This window comes from Eleutherodactylus coqui, chromosome 1, assembly GCF_035609145.1.
Source record: "Eleutherodactylus coqui strain aEleCoq1 chromosome 1, aEleCoq1.hap1, whole genome shotgun sequence".
Lineage (NCBI taxonomy): Eukaryota > Metazoa > Chordata > Amphibia > Anura > Eleutherodactylidae > Eleutherodactylus > Eleutherodactylus coqui.
In genome coordinates, this window is record NC_089837.1 from 76,512,414 (window position 1) to 76,532,590 (window position 20,177).

Below are 20,177 nucleotides of genomic sequence, written 5' to 3' on the forward strand. Positions count from 1 at the left end.
GTGTTGGCCGCAATTGGGGAGTGGAGCAGGGTTGATGTCCTGACGTCGGTCCCAGCCCATGTGACTGCGCCCTGTCATACGGTACTGAGAGCCCATAAGTGATTCCTTTCTTACACCTGAGATGTCATCTGTTGGAAATCTCTCAGTGGGCTCCGTGTATAATGTGGCTTTCTTCATATCCCTGCTACAACATCTCCTGTGGTGTATGGACTGACTGGCCTACAAGGAGGCGTTTCCTCTAGCCAGCCAATCAGCCATAATAGAAGTGTATTTATTCTGGGCCCGCCTCTACATGGGCGCCGGTTATTGTCCTGACTTAGTTGAGGTGTTTGGTGAAACAGCAGACTCCTGTCAGCTATTAAGTACCTGTAGCTATTTATTCTGTTTAGGACTTATTCATTTCTACCTTATATTGTGTTATATACATCTTCTCTATTCTCCATCTAGGGACAGACTAGGCCTCCTAGTGGCTGCCCTTACCAGGACAATTGCCCAGCTTCTAGGCAAAGTCTACCACACTAAGTTTGGTTAGGGATAGCGTCCCATTCCCGGTATTTCTGTTATTATTTTTTCTGTGATTTAGTTATGTAATATATGTCTGTATTGGTCCATTATGGACATTAGGCCGCTTTCACCCGGCCGAGAAAATCATGCAAGATCTGTGCATTGCGAGATGCACAAATCTCACACGAATATTAATCCCATTCTTTTAAATGGGGTCATGCACATTAGCAATTTTGTCCCACATTGCATTGCGGTACAGGAAGAAATCGCGGCATGTTCTATCCCTCAGAACGCCTTGCATTGTCTATTTTTTTTCAATGGGGCCGGTGAAGCATCACACAGCTTGCGACCTCGCATGTTGGCGAGTGTGATATTGGGCCCGTCCCGGCCCGATAATCGCACTCGCCCGTGTAAAATTAGACTTAATTCCAACTTGGCCTCATGTATTGGTGATGGCCATGAAGGATACTGTACTTGCGGCCTGCACAAACGTGACATGCACTTTTCCTTTGGATGGATTACTGTACTTTGCACCAATGTCAATAATTTGTGCCAAAATTTAAATCTGGTACATTTTGTGACCCTCGTCGGTCATAACCACATTTTGAAGATAGATACTTTTCGGAACTGTGTAGTGAGAGATCAAATGGATCTAAAACACAAAATAAATCCTGCATGTATGCCACATTTTTCATATCTATCTTTCAGGACTTCACTCTCTGGGAGGGGCCTATAGAAATGTTCATTATGTTCACGCTACCTACCCTTATAACCAGAAACCATGATGCATTGCTGACTGGGTACGACCAGCGCCCAATGGACCCCATTGACTTATACAATAGGGTCCATCTGAGCTCTGTTGTGATACAGAATTCAACCCTTGAAATACAAAGCTTGAATTTCGCAGCTGTCTCTGCAATACAAAAAATTTGGCCAAATTCTGCCGTATTTCTTGCAGAATTTCTGTGGATATTCTGTTTCAGAATGCCTTCAGACAGTGTTTGCCATGTGAGAAGGCGGCCTTAGACTCCTGCTGCAGACAGTATATTCTAAGAAGCTGTGGAGATCGCTACTTATTAAAACACATATAGCCCCCCCAACATGATTCACCAACAACATGGCATCATCAGGGGCTGAAAAAACACAGTGGAGATGACAGTTTGCCCCATTCCCCTGATGATGCCACATTGTTGGTGAAACATGTTGGGGAGGATATATCTGTTGAAGTAAGTAGCTTTTCTGAATATATTTGTCTTCTGTCTGTAATAGAAGTTTTATGGTCTTCTCTGTTCCTTTCTAAAGCAAGTTTGAGGATGCATCTTTAAATCAGGCTCTCATACCAGAGTGGTAGAGGTTTGTAGTTCAGTTTGCGCAGGTATAAAAATCAAACAACAATCGGCCCGTGTAAACAGGCAGTTTCACATCTATGAACGACTGCCTGTTCACTGGGAATGCAGGCAGGTGGCCGAAGTGATCTCCAGCCTGCTTCGCCTCCATTCACTGAGTTATCATCGCTCCTGTGTGACCATTTCTGGAATGACTGTCATGCATTTTAGCGCCCAACAGTTGCCCCGTGTGAAGGGCCACTTACACTGATACCTGGCACCTGACTCTGAATCTGCTGATCTATCATGTTTAAAGGCCCGTGGTCGTCTTTATTCTCCTATTAATCATGATTGTCACCTTAGAAAGTGAATAGAAGTTTCTATAGGGCCTGCAATGTTGCCATCCTTATAGAGCACCATACAGGGCACTTTGCTGCTGGCTAGATAATGTACTTCCAAGCTGATAATGTAAAGTGATACAGATTGCCAAACTGACCTTTGTGTAACTGTTTATATTCTATTATAAGGTTTATATTCTATTATGCAGTAATCAGATTATGTTGTTGTCAGGAAGCTGGTAGGCCGGGTTCCTGCTTGTGTTGGAGACTTTGTTGCAGATTTTATCAGATTTGATGGAGACAATATGACAGCTTGCAGGAAAAGCCAACAAACCCCGTTATAAACCCAAAGTAGTAGCTTTCCACTTTTTCTTTAGATGGGAAACTCAAAAGATCTTTAGTCCATTTTGATCTCCTCCTATAAATGTTTTTCTTGACACTTTGCCACTGGACCAGATGTCATCGCCGTAGAGGTTTGGCACATCTGGAGGTTCCAACGCAGATGTGAAACCACATCGCTTGTATTATCTACGTTAATAAAAGATGGGTTCGCTTCGAGAAGTCTTGCTGTGACTGCCTGCTGAGGAAACGTGAGCAGGAGAGGTGGCCCTACTGTGATCACTGGTGGAAGGGAAGGCCTGCTGTGACTACTGGGGAGTGGGTGGATTACTGCTCTGTGTATGGAGGGGTGGGTGGGGTTGGGGGTCTGTTAATAGCTTCTGTGAAGGCTCTGGCTTTGACTAGTGAAGAAGTTTGCAATTGGTCAATCTTGATGGATATATATGTTTTTTTTTTCTTCATATGACTTGACTATTTTGTGGGGAGAATGGTGTGACTAGTAGGGGGTGCTGTGATTACATGGGAAATGGAAACCTTGTGATGTTGAGAACACGGGGCACTTGGTTTAATGACTAGGAAAGTGGGATGCTGGGATTTGTTTCTACCACTAAAGGGGCTGGGTAGCTATAATATTGCAACTACCAATGAAAGCTGTATTATGACTACTGGGGGGGGGGGGGGGGGTTTGGGAGACGTCAGGTGAATTCAGATGCAATGGGTTTACTGGAGACTTAACTATTTTCATTCCTAAACTGCATTGTGCATACCCAGCCCTACAGTGTGTCTATACTGGTTCCTAGACCTGGCTTTGCTTTGTCAGGTTTCCACTTCCCTTGAACTTGCTATGCAATTGTATGTTCAGGGTACGGTCACATGTAGTTGAATTTGGTATGGATTTGCGTCAAAATCCGCTGATTGTGATGCAGTTTTTGATGCAGAATTTCATGCAGATTTTAGTTTGGATTTTTAGCTGTGAGAGTCTCCACCAATTTCACTAAGTGTAAATGTACCCTTTGGGCTCATTCACATGGGTAGATGCACTGGCGTAACTATAGAGGGTGTAGGGGATGCGGTTGCACCCGGGCCCAGGAGCCTTGGGGGGCCCATAAGGCCTCTCTTCCCCAAATAGGGAGCCCAGTAGTATGAATAAAGCATTATAGTTGGGGGCCCTGTTACAGGTTTTGCATTGGGGCCCAGGAGCTTCAAGTTACGCCTCAGGGTAGGTGCAATCTTGGTCCATAAAAAACATACAATTTTTAACTGCATGTGCATTTTTGGTGCGTACGTGTGTCTTTTACATCCGTGTTGCATCTGATCATCGTTTCCTGGTTTAGTATCTGTACTTTACAATCATTCTGTCTTTACTGTAATAGAAATGTTCTCTCTGTGCTTTGACGTTCTTGTGACCCTGTGATAGATTTGTGTTATACACTATAGCCAATCAGAGGGGCAAGAGCTGCAGAGGGAGGAAGAAAGCAGAACCTTGAACCAATGATGAGTCGGGGGTGTGTCTCAGACTAGCATGGTCTTCCAGTAGACACTGTAGATAAGCTGTGGTCACAGATCACAGCACTAATGGAGCTGAGCTAAAAAGCAACCAAGGAGCAAGATCTAAGGAAAATGAATAGCAGATAAGCATCCCCTGTTGGTACTCATATATAACTTTTGAGCTCCTCACTGGACAGTCACTTTAATGATGTGGAATTTTTGTAGTTGCGATATATTACACTTATTGTTAAAAAAAATCAAGCATCTAGAAGGAGTTGCTAGAATGGAATGAAACTTTCTATGCGTGACTGTGACGTTGATATAAGTAAGTGATTATAATAGAGCAAAAGGCAAACTGAACACTTGAAGAGAAGCTGTAGTACCCTGTTGGGTCACCTCTAGCTTGGATACAAAATGTGATATGAGCAGGCATGGAGGCTCTAGTACCCTGTTTGTCCTCCTCTAGATTGGATACAAGATGTGATACGAGCAGGCATGGAGGCCCTAGTACCCTGTTGGGCCACCTCTAGCTTGGATACAATATGTGATGCGAGCAGGCATGGAGTCTGTAGTACCCTGTTGGGCCGCCTCTAGCTTGGATACAAGATTTGATACGTGCAGGCATGGAGGCTCTAGTATCCTGTTGGGTCACCTCTAGCTTGGATGCAAGATGTGATACGGATGGGCATGGAGGCTCTAGTGCCCGGTTGTACTGCCTCTAGCTTGGATGTAAGATGTGATACAGGTGTGCATGGAGGCATACAGGTTCCGTATGATATCCTGCAGCATATCGCTCCACGTTTGCTGTAAATGACCTTCTACATCATGCAAAGTCGTAGACTGTAAAAGTTGGTGTCTCAGATGGTCCCATACATGTCCCATTGGCGATAAATCTGGCGATCAGTCAGGCCACAGAAATGTGACACCCTTGTTGTGCCCGGCCGAGTATTATCCTGCGGGAAAATGCCTCTTGGAAGCCGCCATGAGAGGAACACATGTGGCTGCAGGATGTCCTGAACATATCGCTGAGCTGTCATTGTCCCTCGTAGCACTACTAGGGGAGACTGACTGTCGTATGCAATGCCCACCCCTATCCATTACACCAGCAGTAGGGGCAGTGTGGCAGTTCACAGTAAAGGCAGGATTGAGGCATTCACCCCAAGGTCACCAGACATGAACCCAGCCATCGTCCGTGCCCAAACTAAACCTGGATTCATTGCTGAAGACAAGCTGGTTCCACTCCATAGCAGTCCAGCTTCTTCGTTCTTGACACCACTGCAAACGAAGGCAACAGTGAGTGTCAAGGGCAATACATGCAATGGGTGCCATGAGACTAAATGTCCTTCAACCAAGCACCTGGAAATAGTTCTGACAGATACCACGGCCTGTAACAATGGCGCCACCTATCTCTGGATGGTGGACAATGAAACAGTTGTAGCTGCTCGTGCTTGTTAAGAAATGATCAGACAATCCTCTCTACTAGTGTTCAGCCAAGGACATCTTGAGCCAAATCGCCTTGTGTGCCCTCATGCATCCACTGGTCCCAACGCCTCCTAACAGTCTGGTCATAATGTCCCAGGTGACGAACCATTCTTTGATACGACCATCCAGCTTCTTGTATTCCAATAATGTGCCCCTCTCATACTCTGTTAACTAGGCGAAATGTCTTCTCTGCGCCGTAGAGGCGTCTAGTGCCACACAAGCGGAAAAAGAGGTCCACTACGCACAAGGAGCCTCTGAGAGCCTTTTTATAGGCCAAGGGTGGAACCACTTTTAGGGTCTCAGGTGACAAGACCGTTGATGTAGTCACACCAGAACTCTAGTCATTTGTATATCTGCCTGAGATGTAACCGAGTTTTGCAGGAAAACGACAACTTCTTCTTGAGGCTCGATTTTTTTTGACAATGAGTGTATTATTGTTATGAAGGTCTTTGAGTCCATTGGTTGCAGATTAAACAAATGGCAGTTCACGCTGCTATGATGAAAGTTGTGTTTCTTCTGACTGATACACTGATTCTCACCACAGGTCTTAGAGAAACATGAATGCACCTGCCATGTTTTTGTTCGATTCAAAGCCGTTCATCTCACCAGCTGCTTATCTTTGAATTACAGACGCATGCCAAGTCCACTGGAGTATTTAAGTTACTGCTGTAATTTCATGGGCATCCTAGCAGGACCGTTATGCTCGTATAAAGACTATATTACTTTCATTGAAGGCAGATCATATCACGTCAAAGAAGCTGAAGTCAACGGGAAGGAGGACCTAAAATATGATCACAAGAATCCATCACCTAATGTAAGCATCTGTTCTTTCCTTCTGATCTGTGATTTATCTCATGTGCATGAACTAATAAGACAACAATGTTTGCTGTGTATCGAAGGGATTTAAACATTGGCTTTCCTTAGCATAGACCATCAATTTAAAACTGGTGGGGTTGCAACCCCGAGGACCCGTAACGATTGGCAGAATGAATTGGCAGTGGTACCTTCTGCGGAGCTGCGGCACTTCAAGGCCACCTTCATGCGGGCTGGAAATGCTGCAGATTTTGCAGTAGAAATTTCGCAGCATTTGCAGTACAATGTGGAGAAGATTTAACCCTTTCCAATCCAATTTGTATTGTTTTCCTAGGGGGCTTACTCTTTTTCTGCCGTTTTACAACGGCGCTATCTGCTGGCTAAAGCCAGTGCTGCATGAGGTGACACGTTGGATAGGCTCCGAGAGCAGAGAGGCTGGCAATATACAGTAAGAGAACCCCGACGGACGTCTTCGCACATCGGAGCTGTAGAGCCTTAAATCATAATGTCTTCAGACGTCAGACAGTGGATTGGAAAGGGTTAATACATTTCCTTCACATGGTGCGAAAACGTTCTGCAATGAATCCACAGCGTTTTTGAAAAATGCTGCAGATTCTAAATTTGCAGTATGCCTATTTATGCTGCGGATGTCAACCCTTGAAAGGCAAAAAAAGTTACAATCCACAACAAATTTCCTAACCCCCCCCCCCCACACAAAAAAGAAAAAAAACCTTAACGCTCCATGACATACAGTTAAGCATTGAGTTCATGGTTTGTATTGAGGGGGATCGGTAACCGATCCCGCTGCATACAATGCCAGTGCCAGCTGTTTCTTACAGCTGATACCCGCCTGCAATGGCTGTGATCTGCACTTCTGCTGATTGAGGCTTGTAACGCTTTAAAGGCTGTTGTCAGCTTTGACAGTGGTATTTAAATGCCCTGATCCGAGTCGGGGAGTTCCGACTGTTACCCTGTGATGCGATTGTGGAGTAGATTGCGATGAGATTGTTATTTGGTTGCCATGGCAGCCGGGTGCCTCATGAAAGCCCCCAAGGTGGCTACTGCAGATTGCCTGTCAGATCATGGTATAATCTAATACTATGCTATTACATCATACTGCAGAAGTGAACAAACGTAGTTTACTATGGGAACTAAGGGAAAAAAAAGTAAAAATCAGTTAAAAAAATTATATAAAAAAATAAAAGATAAAAGTTTAAAAATAAAAAAAAACTTTTCCCATATTTATAATAAAAAAAAAACTTAATAAAAAACTCCCCAAAACATATATGATATTGCTGCATCCATAAAAGTTCGATCTATTAAAATTACTCCAAAACGCAACCAATAGAAACTACATGCGCAAACACGGTCACAGTGTTCAGTGATGACGGGACTCCCCGCGGGGATGAAGAATTCCCCTACCACAGCTGTGCCACAGGATCATGATCTTCTCTGTAGGTTGTCAATGGGGCCGCCGCTGCGGCCGCCGGCCCCACTAACCACAAGGTGAAACCCCTGGATGTGACAGCATCCAGGGGTTTCACATCCAAGGAATCCCCTGCTGCAGCTGTCACAGCCGCAGCAGGGGATAGCGGGCACCGCACTTTATGTGTGAATTTTAGTTGCGTTTGGCGATTCGGTGTCCTGTTTTTTACTGATGTGAATTTTTTGCGCATTTAAAAATCGGACATGTTACCACTACCATTGAAAAGCATTGGTTCTAATAGATGCGAATCGCAAACGCAAAAAACATGCACAGCAAAAAACGCCCGTTTGACCGAGCCCTAAGTGTGTTTTAGCTGCAGTACCAAGAACGGCCACACTCACTACAGCGTTTCTGTACAGGTACTGTAGTGACGCTCCAGCAGCGGTGCTGCACCTTTGTTCTTCCGATCTTTGGCCACATACATCGATCATAAATAGATGGACTATCCTAAGGCTACGCCATCAATGTTATATTCTGGAAAGATCTCCTAATGACGTAAATGTTATCTATAAGCTATGATGTATTTGCTTATAATTAGTAAAGCCCATTGTCACTACAGAATGCCATTTCCTTTTTTTGCTATTTTTGTGCTATTTTATTATACACAAAGATCATAACTGCAGCTTACAGCTCACACCTTAATGAGTTTTCACATCCCCATGGCAAAATCCATGCAAAAGTCCACGTTGACACAACCTCTGGCAGGGAAAGGGTTAGTCTGTCCGAGAGTGGTGATTTAGCTAATAACACATGCTATTTAATGAGGTCTTATTAAGAAAAAAACTTTTTATGAGTCAGAGGGATTGAAAAGCTCTGTCCATGAATTGCAAGCAAGGGCGCTATTGAACGGAGGTGGAGTTACGCTGATTGTGGCTGGCACCTGAACTCATCAGTTCAATCGCTATGAGGAGTCCAGGTGCAATTAGCGTAGCTTCCCCTGCATAGAGCGGTAGAGAAACGTTGTCCCGTAATTGCATTTACAGCATTTATAAATATCAGTTGGACAGAGAAACAGGAATGGTTAACTAGCTGATCGGTGGGGGTCCAATAGCTGGGACCCCCACCGATCCTAAGAACAGTGGTCCAATCGGTCATCAGATGAATGGAGCGGAGGTCTTATAAATACACTGCCGCTCCATGTATTTCAATGAGCATACTGGAAATTGTGAGTTCAGGTGCTTGGCCATCTCTGGCGCTCTCATTGAAATTAGTGGAGCGGAGGTGCGCTTGCATAACCTCCGTTCAACCAACTGGACCCAATATCTGGATTGGTGGGGGTACCAGTGGTTGGACTCCCAGTGGTCAGCTAGTTATTCCCTATCTGGTGAATAGGGGGTAACTTGCTGCATCCAGAATACACCTTAATAGTTCCAGCTGAACTTGAATAAAGTCTTACAAAAAAGCAAGAAGCAGATGATTTGTTGTTTCCTGTTCTTGATTCCCCACCTTTGTGTAGAGAAAGTTCTTTTGTGCATACAATTATGGGAGCAGCCATCTCACCCAAGCTTCCCCTTTGCTTTACTAGAACCCGTTCAGAGTTCTGCTTTAGGGCTCCTGCACACTAAAGAGAGCGATATCGGGATGTGATTGACGCCCCGACACAATCCTCAGGGAAACGGCCTCCCATCCCTGCAGGGGTGAAGGAATCTCCGGCCGTGAAAATGGCGTCCGATATACGCTCGTGTGAATAAGCCCTAAAGAACAGGAAAGGATAATTTATTATGTGGCTCTGTGGACTGCAAGTTTTCAAGAATTTTTTAAATATCGATAAAGACTAGAAAAATTTGAATAATGAAGCAATATATAATTTTCTGATTACATATTCTCTTTAGGCCTCATTCACACGAGCGTGAAATTCACGCCGAACTTACCTGCACATAAAATTGTGGTTAAGTGCATGAAAAATAACATGAATGGATAATTTCCCATAATCAAGCCACAAGCTTAATTAGCAGTGAAATTGCCTACTTACACGATCTGGAGCTGCGTGTCGCTGAAAACGAGCGCTGCAGCTCTGAGAGGGGAGAGAGAAAGATGAAAGGAAGCCCTTGGGGAATCCCCTTCTATGTGGGGCTTCCCTTCATCTGGCTGGAGGGATATCCCAACTGCGGTGTTCGCCTGCAGGGTAGAATAAGGAAATCCCCAGCAGCGCGATTACAGGGGTTCGTCTGCAGGGGAGAGTAAGGAAATCCCCAGCAGTGCGATGTCGGGGTTCGCCTGTAGGGGAGAATAAGGATAGTGCCTTCAGAGTGCTGTTACATATATAGTGCCTTCAGTGTTTTCTTACATATATAGTGCCTTCAGCGTGCTCTTACATATATAGTGCCTTCAGTGTGCTCTTACATATATAGTGCCTTCAGTGTTTTCTTACATATATAGTGCCTTCAGCATGCTCTTACATATATAGTGCCATCAGAGTGATCTTATATATATAGTGCCTTCAGCGTGATCTTATATATATAGTGCCTTCAGCGTGATCTTATATATATATAGTGCCTTCAGCGTGATCTTATATATATAGTGCCTTCAGCGTGCTCTTACATATATAGTGCCTTCAGCGTGATCTTATATATATAGTGCCTTCAGCGTGCTCTTACATATATAGTGCCTTCAGCGTGCTCTTACATATATAGTGCCTTCAGCGTGATCTTATATATATAGTGCCTTCAGCGTGCTCTTACATATATAGTGCCTTCAGCGTGATCTTATATATATAGTGCCTTCAGCGTGATCTTATATATATATAGTGCCTTCAGCGTGCTCTTACATATATAGTGCCTTCAGCGTGCTCTTACATATATAGTGCCATCAGAGTGATCTTATATATATAGTGCCTTCAGCGTGATCTTATATATATATAGTGCCATCAGAGTGATCTTATTTATATAGTGCCATCAGCGTGCGCTTACATATATAGTGCCTTCAGCGTGCTGTTACATATATAGTGCCATCAGAGTGATCTTATATATATATATAGTGCCTTCAGCGTGCTCTTACATATATAGTGCCTTCAGCGTGCTCTTACATATATAGTGCCTTCAGCGTGCTCTTACATATATAGTGCCTTCAGCGTGCTCTTACATATATAGTGCCATCAGAGTGATCTTATATGTATAGTGCCTTCAGCGTGCTCTTACATATATAGTGCCTTCAGCGTGCTGTTACATATATAGTGCCATCAGAGTGATCCTATTTATATAGTGCCATCAGCGTGCTCTTACATATGTAGTGCCATCAGCGTGCTCTTACATATATAGTGTCATCAGAGTGATCTTATATATATAGTGCCATCAGAGTGATCTTATATGTATAGTGCCTTCAGCGTGCTCTTACATATATAGTGCCTTCAGCGTGCTGTTACATATATAGTGCCATCAGCGTGCTCTTACATATATAGTGCCATCAGAGTAATCCTATTTATATAGTGCCATTAGCGTACTCTTACATATATAGTGCCATTAGCGTACACTTACATATATAGTGCCATCAGCGTGCTCTAACATATATAGTGCCATCAGAGTGATCTTATATATATATATATATATAGTGCCTACAGCGTGCTCTTACATATATAGTGCCTTCAGCGTGCTCTTACATATATAGTGCCATCAGAGTGATCTTATATATATAGTGCCTTCAGCGTGCTCTTTCATATATAGTGCCTTCAGCGTATTCTTGCATATATAGTGCCTTAAGCGTGCTCTTACATATATAGTGCCTTCAGCGTGCTCTTACATATATAGTGCATTCAACGTGCTCTTACATATATAGTGCCTTCAGCGTATTCTTGCATATATAGTGCCTTAAGTGTGCTCTTACATATGTAGTGCCTTCAGCGTGCTCTTACATATATAGTGTCATCAGAGTGATCTTATATATATATAGTGCCGTCAGCGTGCTCTTACATATATAGTGCCATCAGAGTGATCTTATATATATATAGTGCCGTCAGCGTACTCTTACATATATAGTGCCATCAGAGTGATCCTATTTATATAGTGCCTTCAGCATGTTCTTATATATATATAGTGCCATCAGCATGCTCTTACATATATAGTGCCTTCAGTGTGATCCTATTTATATAGTGCCATTAGCATACTCTTACATATATAGTGCCTTCAGCATGCTCTTACATATATAGTGCCTTCAGCGTGCTCTTACATATATAGTGCCTTCAGCGTGCTCTTACATATATAGTGCCTTCAGCATGCTCTTACATATATAGTGCCATCAGAGTGATCCTATTTATATAGTGCCATTAGCGTGCTCTTACATATATAGTGCCATTAGCGTGCTCTTACATATATAGTGCCATCAGAGTGATCCTATTTATATAGTGCCATTAGCGTGCTCTTACATATATAGTGCCATTAGCGTGCTCTTACATATATAGTGCCATCAGCGTGCTCTTACATATATAGTGCCTTCAGCGTGCTCTTCCATATATAGTGCCATTAGCGTGCTCTTACATATATAGTGCCATCAGCGTGTTCTTACATATATAGTGCCTTCAGCATGCTCTTACATATATAGTGCCATCAGAGTGATCTTATATATATAGTGCCTTCAGCGTGCTCTTACATATATTGTGCCATTAGCGTACTCTTACATATATAGTGCCATCAGCATGCTCTTACATATATAGTGCCTTCAATGTGCTCTTACATATATAGTGCCTACAGCGTGCTCTTACATATATAGTGCCTACAGCGTGCTCTTACATATATAGTGCCTTCAGCGTGCTCTTATATATATATAGTGCCTTCAGCGTGCTCTTCCATATATAGTGCCTTCAGCGTGCTCTTCCATATATAGTGCCTACAGCGTGCTCTTCCATATATAGTGCCTTCAGCGTGCTCTTACATATATAGTTCCTTCAGCGTGCTCTTCCATATATAGTGCCTTCAACATGCTCTTACATATATAGTGCCTTCAGCGTGCTCTTCCATATATAGTGCCATTAGCGTGCTCTTACATATATAGTGCCTTCAGCGTGCTCTTACATATATAGTGCCATCAGCATGCTGTTACATATATAGTGCCTTCAGTGTTTTCTTACATATATAGTGCCTTCAGCGTGCTCTTACATATATAGTGCCTTCAGCGTGCTCTTACATATATAGTGCCTTCAGTGTTTTCTTACATATATAGTGCCTTCAGCATGCTCTTACATATATAGTGCCTTCAGCGTGCTCTTACATATATAGTGCCTTCAGCGTGCTCTTACATATATAGTGCCTTCAGCGTGCTGTTACATATATAGTGCCTACAGCGTGCTCTTACATATATAGTGCCGACAGCGTGCTCTTACATATATAGTGCCTTCAGCGTGCTCTTTCATATATAGTGCCTTCAATGTGCTCTTACATATATTGTGCCATTAGCGTACTCTTACATATATAGTGCCTTCAGCGTGCTCTTACATATATAGTGCCTTCAATGTGCTCTTACATATATTGTGCCATTAGCGTACTCTTACATATATTGTGCCTTCAGCGTGCTCTTCCATATATAGTGCCCTCAGCGTGCTCTTCCATATATAGTGCCTACAGCGTGCTCTTCCATATATAGTGCCTTCAGCGTGCTCTTATATATATAGTGCCTTCAGCGTGCTCTTCCATATATAGTGCCTTCAGCGTGCTCTTACATATATAGTGCCTTCAGCGTGCTCTTACATATATAGTGCCATTAGCGTGCTCTTACATATATAGTGCCTTCAGCGTGCTCTTCCATATATAGTGCCATTAGCGTGCTCTTACATATATAGTGCCATCAGCATGCTGTTACATATATAGTGCCTTCAGTGTTTTCTTACATATATAGTGCCTTCAGCGTGCTCTTACATATATAGTGCCTTCAGCGTGCTCTTACATATATAGTGCCTTCAGTGTTTTCTTACATATATAGTGCCTTCAGCATGCTCTTACATATATAGTGCCTTCAGCGTGCTCTTACATATATAGTGCCTTCAGCGTGCTCTTACATATATCGTGCCTTCAGCGTGCTCTTACATATATAGTGCCTTCAGCGTGCTGTTACATATATAGTGCCTACAGCGTGCTCTTACATATATAGTGCCGACAGCGTGCTCTTACATATATAGTGCCTTCAGCGTGCTCTTTCATATATAGTGCCTTCAATGTGCTCTTACATATATTGTGCCATTAGCGTACTCTTACATATATAGTGCCTTCAGCGTGCTCTTACATATATAGTGCCTTCAATGTGCTCTTACATATATTGTGCCATTAGCGTACTCTTACATATATAGTGCCTTCAGCGTGCTCTTACATATATAGTGCCATCAGAGTGATCTTACATATATAGTGCCTTCAGCGTGCTCTTACATATATAGTGCCATCAGCGTGCTCTTACATATATAGTGCCATTAGCGTGCTCTTACATATATAGTGCCATCAGCGTGCTCTTACATATATAGTGCCTTCAGCGTGCTCTTACATATATAGTGCCATCAGAGTGATCTTACATATATAGTGCCTTCAGCGTGCTCTTACATATATAGTGCCTTCAGCGTGCTCTTACATATATAGTGCCTTCAGCGTGCTCTTACATATATAGTGCCTTCAGTGTTTTCTTACATATATAGTGCCTTCAGCATGCTCTTACATATATAGTGCCTTCAGCGTGCTCTTACATATATAGTGCCTTCAGCGTGCTCTTACATATATCGTGCCTTCAGCGTGCTCTTACATATATAGTGCCTTCAGCGTGCTGTTACATATATAGTGCCTACAGCGTGCTCTTCCATAAATAGTGCCATCAGCGTGCTCTTACATATATCGTGCCTTCAGCGTGCTCTTACATATATAGTGCCATCAGCGTGCTCTTACATATATAGTGCCATCAGAGTGATCTTACATATATAGTGCCATCAGCGTGCTCTTCCATAAATAGTGCCATCAGCGTGCTCTTCCATAAATAGTGCCATCAGCGTGCTCTTACATATATCGTGCCTTCAGCGTGCTCTTACATATATAGTGCCTTCTGCGTGCTCTTACATATATAGTGCCATCAGCATGTTCTTATATTAATCCGAGGCTCGTTAAGGCTCGTAGTGCCTTCACAGTACTTTTACATTATTATCAGAGTGCTCTTACAGTGATAGTGGCATCACAGTGCTTTGTAATACCTCCCAAGTGTCCCTCTTTTGCAGGGACAGTTCCTATTTTTGACCCAGGTCCCTCTGCCCCTCTTTGTCTTTTAAATGTTCATCTTTTTGACCTCCTAGATATATATTTTTTTACTATAAATCTACTATACCGCTTCATAAACTATCTATCTGTATGCGTTAGTCGGGCCGACTATCGGACACTTTATGGATCAGCCCTCTCTGTTTTGTATGGCTTCTTTCAGTTCGCTCATTTGCATGCTGGTGTCGGCTTTGATAGTATCAGACCTGCTCGTTCTTTGGCGGCCAGGCCTTCTGTTGCTGCTGACCACTCCAAGCATTATTGATCTTTCTAATGAATTAGCTCCCATTATATTGCCAAAGTATGAGAGTCGTTTATTAATTTTGCCTTCGAATGAAATGAAAACTATCTATATAGTTCCTAATTGTATACTAGATCCAGATTTGTATGTTATTCCATCATATGGTGCTATTTGGATCTTAAAAATGTCTATATTCCAATGAGCTTTCATCTAATATTTAAATTGAAACTATTCAAGCTTATAGAGATTACGGTAAAATGCATCTGTCACATAATGAGTGATAAGTGTCCCAACCAAAAAGCTGGGAGGTATGCTAATGATAGTAATTTAATAGTACCATCAGAGTGCTTTTACAGTAAGAGTGGCATCAGAGTTCTTTTATTGTAATAGTGCCATCACCATGCATTTACAATAATGGTGCCATCAGACTGTTGCAGTAATGATGCCATTAGAGTGCCCTTACAGTAAAAATGGCATCCGCATGCTATTACTGTACATTAATAGTACCACTGGAGTGCTCTTATATTAAAAGTACCATCAGAGTACTTTTATATTATTAGCCCTATCAGAGTGCTCATACAGTAATAGTGGCTCTTAGATTAATAGTACAATCAGAGTGCTCTTAGATTAATGGTACCATCAGAGTGCTCTTATATTAATAGTACCATCAGAGTGCTCTTAGAATAATAGTACCATCAGAGTGCTCTTATATTAATAGTGCATCAGAGTACTTTTACATTATTAGCCCTATCAGAGTGCTCATACAGTAACAGTGGCTCTTAGATTAATAGTGTCATCAGCATGCTGTCATATTATTAGTGACATCAGATTGCTCATGCAGTAATAAGGGCATCAGCATGCTTTTATAGTAATAGTGCCATCAGAGTGCTTTTATATTGATAGCGCCATCAGAGTAGATTTACATTATTAGTGCATCAGAGTGCTCGTATAGTAATAGTGCCATCAGAGGGCTCTTATATTGATAGTGCCATCAGAGTACATTTACAGTATTGGTGCCATCAGAGTGCTCGTGTAGTAATAGTGCCATCAGAGGGCTCTTATATTGATAGTGCCATTAGAGTACATTTACAGTATTGGTGCCATCAGAGTGCTCATGTAGTAATAGTGCCATCACAGTGCTCTTATATTGATAGTGCCATCAGAGTACATTTACAGTATTGGTGCCATCAGAGTACTCATGTAGTAATAGTGCCATCAGAGTGCTCTTATATTGATAGTGCCATCAGAGTACATTTACAGTATTGGTGCCATCAGAGTGCTCATGTAGTAATAGTGCCATCACAGTGCTCTTATATTGATAGTGCCATCAGAGTACATTTACAGTATTGGTGCCATCAGAGTACTCATGTAGTAATAGTGCCATCAGAGTGCTCTTATATTGATAGTGCCATCAGAGTACATTTACAGTATTGGTGCCATCAGAGTACTCATGTAGTAATAGTGCCATCAGAGTGCTCTTATATTGATAGTGCCATCAGAGTACATTTACAGTATTGGTGCCATCATTGTGCTCATGTAGTAATAGTGCCGTCATAGTGCTCTTATATTGATAGTGTAATCAGAGTACATTTACAGTATTGGTGCCATCAGAGTGCTCGTGTAGTAATAGTGCCATCAGAGGGCTCTTATATTGATAGTTCCATCAGAGTACATTTACAGTATTGGTGCCATCAGAGTGCTCATGTAGTAATAGTGCCATCACAGTGCATTTACAGTATTGGTGCCCTCAAAATGCTCGTGTAGTAATAGTGCCATCAGAGTACATTTACTATATTAGTGCCGTCAGAGTGCTCTTATATGAATAGTGCCGTCAGAGTGCTCTTATATGAATAGTGCCGTCAGAGTGCTCTTATATGAATAGTGCCGTCAGAGTGCTCTTATATTGATAGTGCCATCAGAGTACTCTTCTAATGTCTATCCTTGTATTCAGCGTTTTGATAGCTGTTGGCTGCACTATTACAGAAGTCCCCCGACTTGTGGTATGCGAACCCTGAAGATGCCCCCATCTTTGTAGACGATAACTAACCAGTTATCCGTTGCTCCTCTGACTTTATCATGTATAAGGACTTGCTTTACCTTTTCCTTATCTTAAGATTACATTTCAGGAGTTTGGAACCAATCCCAATTGTCTATAGAGTTATGGTTTCCATATCCAATGATCACCACCTAATAGTAACTTTGTGGACCGCTATATTGCCATCGAATGTGACAGAACTGCCAACATCAGTGTAAACAGAGGTTCAGATACTTAATTTCTTAGTTTTCTTGCTGGCTTTTACATAAAAGTGGGAAATGGGTAACCTTCTGCTGCGTTACTGCTGCAGAAGACATGGAAAGTCCTTGCGTTCACCTACAGAAGATCTGACAAGCACTCTGGCTCTGTGTGAAGCACCGTCCTCGGGCTATATAGGAAGGCACAGCTTGTATCCCTGATGCACAGATCTGTAGGATAACTGCTATTCTTCTGGGTAGACAGGAGATCAATCATTCATGAATACAGTGGGCAGAATTTGGAAGACATAAGCTGTCAGCGCAGAGAAGTACATGTTCGCGTGCAGATAGAGGAGGAGAGCTCCTCACACTCCAAGCCTAGATTGTCTTGGATCTTTGGAACTTTCTGCCAAGATGCTTGAAATAGACTACTAGCATTATGACACCCGTGTAGGGTAGATCTAAACCTGGGACCTGGCGCTAATGGACAGACAGATTTAGGCCTCCTGCCCACGGATGGAGCAGGATACGCCTACAGTTTCACGCCGCAGGAATTCCGCGAGGATAAACAATAAAGTCTCCGCTGGCGATTGCGGAAAAACGCGCTTTTTACCGTGTTTTTCCATGGTCTCCATTATTAGTATATTAATGGAGACCTCCCGCCGCAGAAAAATGTGGTAAAGTAGAACATGCCGCAATTTTTTTTTTACCACAGTGTAAATCTGCGTCACAATCCCGCATGTGAGGACTGATAATTGTGTTATTCCACCACAGGGAACGCAGCATAAATCCGGCCATGGGCACCAGCCCTTAGGGGGTTGTAAACTTGGAAATTGCCCAGAGTGCAGTTTACTGGCACCCAAGTAACATGAAACCTAGTGAAACTGGTTGCAGGTGTGCAATATGAGGCCGGTTAGGGAGAGGCTCCACAACGGTTCAGTTGATCAAACACTAGTGAAAGTACAATAAACACTAATATAGTGGTAACATACAGCAGTATCATTTGGATACAATGCCAACAGTTTACTAACATTCGATTAACGCTATAAGGCCTCCTGCACACGGGCAGAAATTCCGTGGCGGGATTTTTCACAGAATTTTTGCCCATGCACCCTGCCATAGGTGTTGTTAACCCCTTAATGACGCGGCCCTTTTTTTCCATTTTCGTTTTTTCTCCCCCCCCCCCCCCTTTTAAAAAATCAGAACTCCTTTATTTATCCATTGACGTCGCTGTATGAGGGCTTGTTTTTTGCTGGATGAGTTGTATTTTTCAATGGTGCTATTTAATTTACCATATAATGTACTGAAAATGTTTTAAAAAATGTAGAGAAAAATGGAAAAATAATAAATTCTGCCATCTTTCGGTGCGTCCTGTTTCTACGGCGCACAAACTGCAACAAAAATGACATGATAACTTTATTCTATGGGTCAGTACGATTACTACAATATCAAACTTATATATACATATATATATATATATATATATATAATTTTTTTTTGCTGTATTAGGGCTTTTACCCACCAGTGTTTTTTTAACGCTGTGATATTGCTGCGTTTTTTTTTAACGCAAATGTCAATGGGACTTTCTAATGTTAAAATGGCAAGTTTGCGCCTCTGCGATTTTGTGCGACGCGATTTTTACATTAGAATGTCCCATTGACATTGGCATTTTAAAAAACGCAGCAATACCGCAGCATTAATAAAACACTGGTGGGTAGACGCTCTTACTATTATTTTTTTTCAAAGACATTTCATTTTCTTAAATTATTTTCTGCCACCATCTTCCGCGCGCAATAACTTTTTTTTATTTTTCCGTCGACATAGTTGTGCGAAAGCTAGTTTTTTGCAGGATGCCCTGTAGTTTCCATTGGCACCATGTTGGAATACATATGACTTTTTAATCGCTTTTTGTTGCATTTTTTCTTGGAGACAGAGTGACCAAAAAAGTGCATTTCTGGCGTTCTTTATTTTTTTTTTCTAACGATATTCACCATGCGGGGTAAATAATGTATTACTTTGATGAATCTGACTTTTACGGACACGGTGATACCAAATATGTATTTTTGTTTTATGATTTAGATTCTTTTATTATAAATATGGCAAAAGTGTTGCTTTTTTTTAACTTTTATTACTTTTTTTTTACATGAATTAGTAAAACTTTATTGTTGTTATTTTTACTTTTTTTTTTTTTAGTCCCTAGAGGTGACCACAACTTGCGATTCTTTGATCACTCCTGCAGTATAATGTAATGCCACAGCATTACATCATGCTGTTATCGGGCAGGCAGTCTATCAAACCACCCCCCTTTCAGAAGGCCCCTGGCTGCCATGACACCCGCACGGCTCCCTGCGATCTCATCAGAATTGACACGGACATTTAACCCTTTCCAATCCATTGTCTGTCTAAAGACATTCTGATTGAAGGCTGTACAGCTCTGATGTCGGAAAACTTCCGGCAGAGTATTCTTATTGTACATTACTGGCTGGTCTGTTGTCAGGGGCCTTTCCAGCATGTCCCATACCACACTACTGTCTCTAGCCAGCAGATGGTGCCATTGTATAATGGCAAAAAGGGAAAGCCCTCTAGGAAACCCTGAATCCAAAATTGGATTACAAAGGGTTAAAGGGTTAACAGTTCTGATCAGCCTCGCAGCTGACCGGAGCTGCTGCTGCCCTAACACTGCAGGACGAAATGTACGCCCCACGGTGTTAAGGGTTT

At 42.3% G+C, this 20,177-nt stretch overlaps 1 protein-coding gene across 1 annotated transcript in view; it reads left to right on the top strand.

The window, feature by feature from the left end:
* MBOAT2 (membrane bound O-acyltransferase domain containing 2) overlaps window positions 1-20,177 on the top strand; it is a 204,213-nt gene that overhangs the window by 145,663 nt on the left and 38,373 nt on the right. The window contains exon 7 of the mRNA XM_066597492.1: window positions 6,107-6,290. Coding sequence (XP_066453589.1) covers window positions 6,107-6,290 — 184 coding nt within the window. The remainder of the gene's footprint in view (window positions 1-6,106; window positions 6,291-20,177) is intronic.